Below are 11,009 nucleotides of genomic sequence, written 5' to 3'. Positions count from 1 at the left end.
GGGGGGGTGACATTTTCATGCCATGGGACCTTTAATGGGAGACACTTTGTTCCTTTTGTTAGAACATTTGGTGTAATAAAGTTGTACTTGTCTCCCTGATGTGATGAGTGCATGCAGAAAACAGCAACATGGAACGTTGGATGTTAAGACAGCAAAATATTTCATAGCACAAATAAATATTGTCTGTTTATATGTTTCAAAATGTATTTGTTTTATTTATATTGGTTTAACAATCTAGTTTAAGTGTAGATTAGATAGAATTGTAAAGTATTTTTGGAAATAGAAGTGTAGGGACACCTTGAGCCCAGATGAAATATTTTGATTGTTCGGCCTTTCTTAACTCTCTTCCAGGAATCTACAAAATTTGAGACGGACTCAAATGCACTGTTTGAAGGGACACATCCTCTTTAATAGCATTTGGAGTGAAAAAAAAATTACACTTAAGTTATTAAAATCAAGTTTTTGTTTTATAACTGTAGCACAAGAAAACAATAACATGCAATCCATGAGAAACATTTAATTCATCAAATCTAGAACCAAATTAACCAGTTCTGCTTTCATCAATTTTAACTGAAATGGATTTAAACACTTGAAAACAGTATGGTGGTTGGAAGAAAAAAAATAATCTCAAAGAAATTTCATTTTTTAAAATATATATAAATATACACATACAAATCCTCCAGACAACCCTTTGAAAGAAACTTTTTACAGGAAAGTGTATTGATCCCTTACAGTGCTGATCAAAGTTTAGTAATGACAGATAATCCCCAGCAGTCTGATAAAAATTGAGAAAAAATAAACAGGTTTATAGAAAAGAAAGTTATGATCACCACCACTTCATCCATTTGTTATAATAAAAGCTCTCAATCTGTGTTTTCTTATGTGTCCTCTGCAAAAGAAAGAGAACAAAAGTTTGCTTGGAATGACTATTTATCATAATGTTTTTCAAAGTAAACAGATTATAACAGCTAGTCTACATAAATCAAAACGGACCCCAGTCTTCAAAACCCAGATGGGTAACTGTTTCAAAGACAAAATCAGGGTCATCGGGAGAAACGTGTAATTGCTTGACTATTATTTTGGATTGGAATACTGGTTATGCAATGGACAAATATATTTAGAATTATGATATAAAAGAACCAACGTAAAATAAATTCATTGATTTGCCATTTCAATGCCCCCTACATAATGCTAAATAATTTGGTTATTGGGTTGCTTAAAAGGTGCTCTAGGCGATGTTGGGAGAGGTTACCTCTTGTTGAAGTTCAAAGCGTTTTCAACAGAAGGAGACTAGCCTGCCCCTCTCCTCTTCATAACTGCCATTCCGTGCTTCCGCGCACTAACCCCCCCCCCACCCCCAAATCCTACTTGTGGGTTATTGGCTGGAACGCGGTTTGTGTATGCAGTGTGTTCTGGGGACAGGCACCTTGCGGATAGTGAGGAGAGGACATCGCTTAGAGCACCTTTAACGACAAAGTATCCCATCTGTTAAACTCTACAAGGGGCGCAAAAGTAAAAAGAACTGATACAAAGGTAGACTACAAGCTACAGGAGACTAAATAGGTTGGGATTAGTGACACTCACTTTGAATTATGCATTCAATGATGTGGTTGATGGCAAAAAATTCACTGTTAATCATTCATGTTAATGCTTGCTTCACTGGCTATGCTACAAAAATCGGGTAATACACAGAATTGCATTCATTGCCAATTCAAGATAAATACAATATAATTCTGCTGAGTGTCAATTATTTTAAGAGATTTATTTTTTATAGGCATTTTTGTCTATCATGAATACATATTCAAGTCAAATGCAACTAATTTTTCAGTTTCTCCATTTTGTACAAAGGCTAACTGCCTGAGACACTTGTGAGCCAGAGCTGTCGCAAACATTTATCACAAAAAATGAAATGATTCAACTCGGAAACAGTTGCGTTTTCTTTCAGATTTCATCTTACACATTTTAGCATGTTATTTTTACACTGACTTTCAATATTGTTACAAAAAAGTATGTGCCAGTATATTAATCAAAAGTTGGCAGATTTATTTAACTAGGGAGAAGGAGATATACTGGAATCACTGAAAAAAATAAACAAAAATCACAAATTTCACAGCAACTCTTTTTTCAGTGTGGATCTTTCATGGTGACTTTATACTTACCCCATGGGGTTAAAAAGGCAAAAGGCAGCACTTAGTCTCCAAACTACTGAACAAATGCAGACCAATCCTAAAATGAGGATTGGGGTCCTCAAAAAAGCTCATAAGCTGTTCATATCCTCAACACTGAACCATGGATCAAAAGTTGAATTTTTTACGTTATGTTTTCATGTTACTGTCCAGCTTACAAAAAGTAAATAAATCTCTGACTCTTATCATTGCCCACTAGCTGTGACCGATTAATTTAAAACGAGAAGAAGGGGAAGGGTATGTGGGAGATTTTAACTAGCAAAAGTTTTCCCTGTGTCGTCCTTGCCTTTGTATGTTCTCTTCCCATGTGTGAAGGGCAGGTATCTGTACTTGACCATATGCTAGAGAAGGTGGGCAAGAAAAAGGAGAATTAGCAACATGTACTTTAAGGATTTGCTTAAACATTTTTTAATCAACGTATCCCATGAGATGGAGTAGCACAGTGATTGTTGTTTTTATCATAAAAAATAAGGAATTAGCGCTTAAAGGATACCTTCTGTTTTGTTTCAACCTGGACCCTATTTTCAGATGTTTTTGTGTCTAAGTGACAACAATATTTGACATTGTTCCAAGCTACAATTTAAGTTAATAGGGTAATTGTGTAGCTTGTTTTGGCTTTGCAAGGCTCAGATTAACATTCTGCCAACATTATAAAAAGGATTTCTAAGGAAGTCGACCTCTGTCAAAGAGTCAGATCTTTTTTTTAAACATAAAAACATTCATGAAATTGTGTAAACTAAAGCCACCAGACTCCATGTAAAAACAGTAATTTTAGCATCGTAAAATGGACATCATTTAAAGTCAACCGAAACTAAATAAAACTATGCAAAAGCCGTTTTGGGTCATCTTTCCAATATTCTAAACTAGTTTTCTATTTTTTTTCTAATCACAACTCTAATTTTGGTTGACATGAACACATGGTTTACTGATTTTCATGTGAAAATATGTTGGCTCCTTTTTTTTTTTTTTTTTTTTTTAAAGTGAGTCTGGTGGATTGAGGGCTAGTGTAGAGCTGGTTCTTGTTAAACAGAATAGTCATAAATAGGTTTCAAAGGCCTCTCTGGAAGGATCCTTTCTTTAATGTTGTCAGACACATATAGTATAAATTAATAATCTAAGCCGAAGCACATTTACCCCATAGGGTTACACTGCAGCTCTGTCTGTGGCAGCTGGTTACAGCTTTCACGTTTAATACTGGACCAATGTCAAAGATTATTGTTCCTGTCACTTACACTAAAAAACAAAGGAACCTCCCCCCGGTATTTAGATATTCAATATTGATCAAACACAATGCATATCAAGGCTGAACATTTGTCACAAGCAATTAATTGTCTGTGTAATCCCAATAATACTTTTTGGATAAACTGCAAGTTTGAATTACATTCTAGTACAGCTGCAGTGTCAATGTATGCAGTGCATGCATCAGTCAATGTATACTTTTACCTTGATCTGCCTCTTCATGGTGATGCAGAAGAGCATGATGAAGTACATTACAAGTATAGGCCAGAACACTGGCACATTGAAGGCTTCAAAAAATGTGCAAATCATGGCGATGACGATGCCTTTTGTTGCCGAATGCCTGGCAAGAAAATAACATACTCAGGTAAAACCTTGTAACCACATTTATGACATTGATGAAGCATAAATCAACATCCTCAAATCAAACCAACAGCCATTTAAAAACGTGTGGTGTATGCCTAGACTAGATGTATAAGTTAATAAAATTAATAAATCCATATTGTAAAATGCAGAAGAGGATAAGTGGAAAACAAATGTTAGGAACAACTTTTTAAAACGAACAAAATACCTGTTAACTAAACCTCTTAATGTTTCTTATTTTCTTAAGTTCTGTTAATGCAGTGAGTCTGAAAACAACTGAAGAATTGAAAAGAAAAAAAAAAAAATCCAGTACCATTAGTTATCTCACAATTTTAAAAACAACACAGCCATCTGTTTAATCCATATGGAAAAGGGGGATTATCCTTTCATACCCTCTCCAAATGCCAATTGCACGAATTATGCAAAACCACTTTCCTCTCTTCCTGCTCTGATACACAAGATGGCACAGAGTTTACATGAACACATGGAAGTCAGGTGAGGTTTAACACAAACTGTAAATAGTAGAAATTAGAAGAATGTGGACTAAAACGCACAATATGAAATGTTCTGCCGTCAGGGGTCTCTTAATCAAAACAATAACGAAAGACGCAGTTAAGTAACGCCGTGAACTGGCTCGCAGAGTTTTTCATGGCTCAGCATGGGCCTTTGGGGGGTCTGGAGAGTTCTATCCCAGGACAATTTAAGTGACGTTAGCTTCACAGCAGTGTTCAGGTCCAGTCAAAACAATGCAATTTAGCTAGCTTAACAGCACCAGCCACATGTGTAAAATATAGCAGCTGTGGATGAGAAAGGGGCTGGCTGCTGAAAATCAAAAAAATCTAAAGATTTTGATAATGGCTGAAACTGCTAAAAGATGTAAACTGTCACAGTGGTAGTTTATCAAGCCAGGCTTACAAGAGTCTAATAAGTGTTTATATGTAATGTATCTTAAGAAGAGGATAATACTTAAGGCTTGATCTATAGACGACAGGGATATAGTAGAGAATAAGTCAAGATGAGGATATACAAACACAGATTAATTCCCCCCATTATTGTTGGTTTCATCTTTTACAAATGAATTCCCCATGACTTAAACTGTGGCCACACGCATCATTTGAGTAAGGGTTAATCCCCAACGAGGTGTCCATTATCAGGAATTAATCGACAACAGGGAGGCCTGCCTCCGAGACAACCTACCTTCGCCACGAAGGGCATTAACTCACTTATACTATATTCACTTGCCAATTTTTTAAAGACCATTCATTCATATATATAAAAAATCTAATTTTGATGCATTTTAATCTTAAATTTTGGCCACACGGATAATTTGAAAGAATATAATTTTGCAACCACTGTGTGGATGACAATAGATGGCCTGGCCACAAGATAGACTCACCAGAATTTGAATTCAGGCAACCTCCTGATGAAAGGGCGGAACTCCTCATTCTGCTTGGTAGGAAGGGAAGGGCCCTCATCTGCAGGAGAGATAGGTTACATGGTGATGTAGCAGTTAATAAAAATGTGAAATCATCAATCATGACTCAGCATTAGGAATAATAATGTGTCATGTTAAAACATAAAAACACCATTTGACGTGGTTCAAATTTTTTTTATTATTAGTTCAAAACCCCTTGAGATGTATCCCAACATATAACAATTACATAACAGAGAAGTGAAAAAACAAAAACGCCAAAATAAACAAAAAGCAACACGTGTGCTCATCTATACATTACAACCGCCAAATGGCCAAATAATAAGTTGAATAACAAAGGCAGTTAAAGTGAGTACCTGTTTAAACAAACCAAGTAAAGAATTTGATCTTATTTTCACAGACAGATTATCACAATCTGCTGTGCAATTTATAGAGGAAAAGATATTTGAGGCCAAAAAAGAGGAATATTTTTCGGAACTGAGCAGTAACTGATGTGTTTGCAATCTACTACCAAGAGGTCAACAGTGTGGCTGGCAAGATGACATTTTATTTCCATGTTATTACAAATCATGGCTTTGTGGATGTAGTGCTTTTGTTCGGATCCATCATCCATCTCCGTTTTAAGCGTTAAAAAGTGTTACACACTTCCAACTAACCACTTAAAAAAATGAATGAAAAAAATCCCTCATCCTCAAATGTGTCGATCTACAACAGAATTCGGTTTTGTTTGGATGACTATATAGTGTATGCCAATAAAGCTTTTATAACAATTGAAAATTGCATACCTGGGTTGTGTATGGGAAAGCATTCTTGGTACTCTTTGATATTGAACATATTGGGAGGCTAGTTAAAAACCTAACATGAACAGGCAAGTATCAACCTACCATATAGACAACATGATCACCTTACCAAAAACTGATCAGATTTAATTGAGTCAACTTGCCTTCATCAAGCAGTGAAGGATCCACTTTTGGCGATAGAAAAGCAATGAACAGGTTGAGATGGTAGATTCCCAAAGCATATGTTACTATATACCAACCCTGAAAAGCAACATAAAGAACATAACCACATTAAAAGGCTTTCTGGGCAGACAGTAAACACGAATATGCACCTTTGTTACAAAATTACAACACATATATCACACACACAGGTGGAAAACAGAACCAAAAAAGATGTAAAACCCCTGTATCTTGTAGTGCCGAAAGTCAATCTTTCACCTTCGGTGAAAATCAACGCAAAAAAAAACAAACAATGAGCCTTAAATATAATGCAATTCAATACAAGCACAAGATTCAAATTAAATAATTAGTAGAGGTAAATGACTGCCTTTAACTCTGACAGCCTCAAACAAATACTTGGACATGACAGGGGCAAGCGATCATTTTGTAATGGTGTTACTTTTATTACGTGGCTCATGGGTTACATTTGCTAACTTTCACAGAATTGTAGTAAAAATGGGGGGGGGGGGGGAGACATAAACATTTACCTGTAGTATGTACACTCTGATCATGTAGACAGCAGTAAGTAGTAGAGTGCTTGCCCATCGCACTGCATAGAATGGTGTTGACTTGTCTAGCCATGACTGATAGACCTGTTATAAATATACAAAAAAGGAGACAAAATGTAGCCATCAGATGTAGAAAATAGCACTGATGACACTAAGACACAACCTTAGATAAAACACAGCGCAGCCTTTGAAAAACACACTTTCAAACACAGCAAATTTGGACATTAAAGCAACATTGTGTAACTTTTTTTTTTACCTTAACAGCTTCAAAACTTATTTTGACGCTACTCTGACTTGTAAAAGGGAAAATGGCGCCTCTGTCTTTCCCACTCCCTAAGATTTCTGCTGGACAAAAGGCTTTACTTGTTGCCAAAGTACTGCTAAACGCTTAATGATGATAACTGTATTGCTACCGTCAGCTAGTTAGGTCTGGAAGCTCGTAGCACTGGGGGAGTGTTGCTGTTTACATTGCTAGCACAAGAGTGTTGGACCTCTTGGAGATTTTCAGAAACGGAGCTGGGCAAATGGGAACAGTTTTGCTAAAGATTTCTATTTCTTTTTATCTACCTTGCTGGCACAACCACTAAGCTTTATACAAACTGATTTTGTAATGATGTCACAAGATAAGATCATGTAATCCCTAATATCTAAATGATACATGTGTGATCTCAGTAAAAGACACGTTACCTGTCCAATCCGTGTGAAAAAGGCAGCGACTACAGATGATTTCCCATGGATCGATTCTCCAACACTGTCCCCTTCTGACATTCTGCCCGTGAAAATGAAAAAAACATTTTGATTAGTGCTTCATGAATATAGGCTACTTGGCTAGTCTGGCTGAAACAGACTTTATAACCTGCAGTAGGCAGTACCATTATCTAGCATGCACAAGTCTGGCATCTTCCACTCCTGTATGTTGGCGGGAATTTCAATTAAGTATCTAAGACATCAAGGTGGAACTGTTTTCAGCCTACATACTTTTTGTAAAGTGACAAGGCACACGTCATGATTCACTTCACTTGTTGTTTATAATCTCTTTTAGTGATGTTTCTCCAATCGAAATAGGGCTAAGCATGAAATGCTTTTTTTTTTTTTTTTTTTTTTTTAAATACCCATTTTCCCTGGATTTGGGATAGGACTTGAAGAACACTCTCCTAAATTGGAAATGTGTACACTAGACCCTCAAACTGTGATGTCTGAAACAAATACTGTGTGCTTCAACAATGGAAATTAAGGAGAAATTAAACTTTAACAGCTTTCATAATTTTTTATTAAGATTCTTCAAACGTGTACTATCCTTCATGGTGTTACAATAATCTACACTCCTGCAAGGCCTTTTCAAGCAATACCCCCCAGGGGGTCTGCAAATTTGGTTGGGATTATGGCAGTCACGGCTCAATAATACCATAAAGTTAAAGTTAACTTGTTGATAATAAAGATATTGTGCTAATAATAATTATCTGGTGTGCTGAAAGAGCCTTCAAGAAAAGAAGGGATGCATTTTTTCTTTCTGTATGCATCATTACAGTTACTTATTCTAAATAAACTGTGTCTGCTTTTTACTGAAGGCACTGACAAATAACCCATCCAGTACGACTAGTTGAGAAGGCTACGTGTCCACCGAAATGTGTTTTCAGCTTTATAAAGAACAAGACGTTTGAAGGTGTAAAGAGCAGAATCTGGTGATGGTCTATGTGGTGTATTCTTACAACTATGAGTCCAGATTGGCAGCTGTATGACAGGTACACATCAGAAATGCAAAAGGAGATCAGAATTATTTCCGTGTATATTTCGGACATGGTATATAGCCTGGAAAAACAAAATCTAGTAGTCGCTGTTAAAACTAACAGGCTAAGTAACGATTTGTATAATTTACATCTAACCAACGGCAACATATTTCGGCTGCTTTTACTTTGGACTTTTCAGAGATTAAGGTTAGCTGATTGCATTCCTCTAACATTGTAGTTTGGGGTTATTTTTTCAGATATTTCATTACCAAATTGCACTGTGTTGCCGGAGCGAATACAGGGCCTTTAAATGACTCATTTTGACATGAACGTTAGCAAGCTAAAGAGGCAAGACCGCAAAAAGCTGTTCGTGGTTATAGCTAACATTAGCTAGCTAGCTAACATGCTTATGCAGTCAGTGAGGCAGCTAATAAGTCATATTTTCACAACAACCTTTCTGGGAAAGCAATATTATGAATACAATCAAAACTGATTGTGCAGTAACTGTCACAGACGTGTCCTTGGTTGTATTATTTTGAATTTACTCGCCTTATCTTACAAATTAGCCTTAGAAATATCTAGCTAACTAGCATCTAACGTACATTGCCCTTTGGCCCAAATTACCGCGTGTGTGGGTTATGTAGTTTTAGTAAAGCTATTAAAAGGCCTTTATCGGCCCGTAAACTAATGTATGCATCTACATTTCCCAAACTGCAGCGTAGTGCCTATAAAGGTCTGGAAAAACAAAATGTGGTCCATGAATCGCTCCCTTTCCATTGCAATTACGTTCATCAGAAAAAACTTTGAACTACAAATACCAGCAAGGAATGTAATTATCTGACAACTCACTTCCGGCGAAGGGTACTACGTTCTCAACGGTTCCACAGCTAGCCAGCTAACCCAGTTACAAATGAAACCATTCTCTAGTAATCACATCCGTACTCTCTGAATTATACAGTCGTTTTGAAATGTGTTTCTTGGTTTCAATAACTGTTAAATGTCTGCGTATCTTGGTTTTGTTTGTAATTACATTGAAAATAGTCCTACTTGAAAATCTCCTTTCTTACCTGATACGGCCGCTGTGTCACTACCCGGCTCTACCTAGCTAGCTGCACTAGCCACTTTTCGTGCAAACTGAACACGTCAGTACTTCCGCGAGGATTCGAGTTGATGGCAGGCAGGATAGTAGAGCCCCGAAAACGATCAACTAACATTATTAAATTTCATGAATAAAGACTACTGCCCATGGCCGATGAACGAAAACTCGAGTAATATAAAAAATGTGCTGCCTACATTTAAGCTATGCTATAAGTATGACGCTACCCATTGGCGATTTACCTAAATGACAATGTAAAGACCAGTGATTAGTCTAAAAACTTTTCTTTTTAAGTTTGATAAAGATACACATTAAAGTTAGTGATGACCGAATGAAGCTGAATGTAGCTTTAGGGTTTTATTTTATTTTGTGCCGAAAAGGATTCAAAGCTTTGGGGCTTCAAACCAAACCCAGTGGCGTTGGCTTGCAGAACGCATTCAAAAATTCAAGCACAGAAGTACTGTTTTAAACCAAATTGATATCAGCCTTAAAATAAATAGATTATCGTGCTATGCTTAGTGAATTTAAATCGAGTGACAGCAAACCTTTGTGCTCATTCAAATACTCAGAACAACCAAAAACAACCAAAAAATAACCAACGGGAACGTTGTGTGAAGGTACGGTGCAACCGCATGGGAACGTTACCGTTGGTTGGTTCTCTTAACGTTTAGGGAACGTTATAACCAGGAGGGAACGTTCCCTAAACGTTAGTTTTTGGTTTGGTTCGAACTAACCTTTAGAGAACCAAAAACTAACGTTCCCTAAACGTTCGGTGTTAGTGGGATGCCCTTCGAGATGGGCCGAACCAAAGCATCTCTGATTTGAATTCGTTAAGTTTCATGTGCAGTAGCCTAAAGCCTGCGTGTTATTATTAAATCTGTAATTCTTTTGATCAGAGTTGCTGAATTACAGCTAGATGGCATTGTGTATTATGTTTCAGTAAATTATTGAATTCATTATTGAATGCATTAATTAATTCATAATTTTATGAATGCACTTGTCCTTGGTTTGGTCTTCGTCATTGGACGAGGAGAGCAGGCCTACGCATTTTACTGACATCAAAACCTTATTGTATATGCACGTGTTTTAGTTAACAAAGCTTCATGGTTATTTATGTATCATTTCATTTGAATCTCAATGAGATGTGATTGTATAGTGAAATTCATTATCATAGCCTAGGCTACTTATGATGTAATGTCGTTAGTGTTAATCATCATAATTACAAGTTATTATATTTAACATAGTAACATAGTCTAGCAGTAAAACTTTCAAAACAGTCAAATGAAATGAAGGGCTCTCCAAAACACGAGTGACGTTTAAAGGCACAGAAGTCATTATCCGTGGTATTCTTCATTTTCTACAAGCTTTGACCATAGTCAATGTACAATACACACAGTGAAACAAGCTTCAGAACTTTATCTGCCCATCTCTACATTAAAGGAAGGCAACTATTTTAATATTG

General features: G+C 36.5%; 1 protein-coding gene across 2 annotated transcripts; it reads right to left on the bottom strand.

The window, feature by feature from the left end:
• Positions 1-382: 382 nt before the first annotated feature.
• rer1 (retention in endoplasmic reticulum sorting receptor 1) lies at positions 383-9,636 on the bottom strand. Of its 2 annotated transcripts, XM_034876177.1 has the most exons (8): positions 9,519-9,636; positions 7,412-7,493; positions 6,704-6,808; positions 6,161-6,257; positions 5,182-5,260; positions 3,630-3,765; positions 2,473-2,527; positions 383-889 (listed from the first exon to the last, which is right to left on the bottom strand). In XM_034876177.1, the coding sequence occupies exons 2-8, from the start codon at positions 7,490-7,492 to the stop codon at positions 879-881; spliced, it is 564 nt and encodes a 187-aa protein (XP_034732068.1). In that variant the 5' UTR covers position 7,493; positions 9,519-9,636; the 3' UTR covers positions 383-878. The 2 variants fall into 2 exon arrangements, with proteins under 2 accessions (XP_034732068.1, XP_034732067.1); XM_034876176.1 differs by lacking the exon at positions 383-889 and having other exon boundaries at positions 1,788-2,527.
• Positions 9,637-11,009: the final 1,373 nt, after the last annotated feature.

This window comes from Etheostoma cragini, chromosome 7, assembly GCF_013103735.1.
Source record: "Etheostoma cragini isolate CJK2018 chromosome 7, CSU_Ecrag_1.0, whole genome shotgun sequence".
Lineage (NCBI taxonomy): Eukaryota > Metazoa > Chordata > Actinopteri > Perciformes > Percidae > Etheostoma > Etheostoma cragini.
The sequence above is the reverse complement of the archived record's forward strand: the minus strand, read 5'-3'. Positions and strand labels throughout refer to the sequence as shown.

Bases quoted from the DNA above. Each gene is read 5' to 3' on its own strand.
- rer1 (XM_034876176.1), bottom strand. From the start codon at position 7,492: ATGTCAGAAGGGGACAGTGTTGGAGAATCGATCCATGGGAAATCATCT. The intron at 6,809-7,411 runs GTAACGTGTCTT...TATTTATAACAG, and splicing joins TTTTCACACGGATTGGACAG to GTCTATCAGTCATGGCTAGA. The intron at 6,258-6,703 runs GTAAATGTTTAT...GTTGCTTTTCAG, and splicing joins TCAGAGTGTACATACTACAG to GGTTGGTATATAGTAACATA.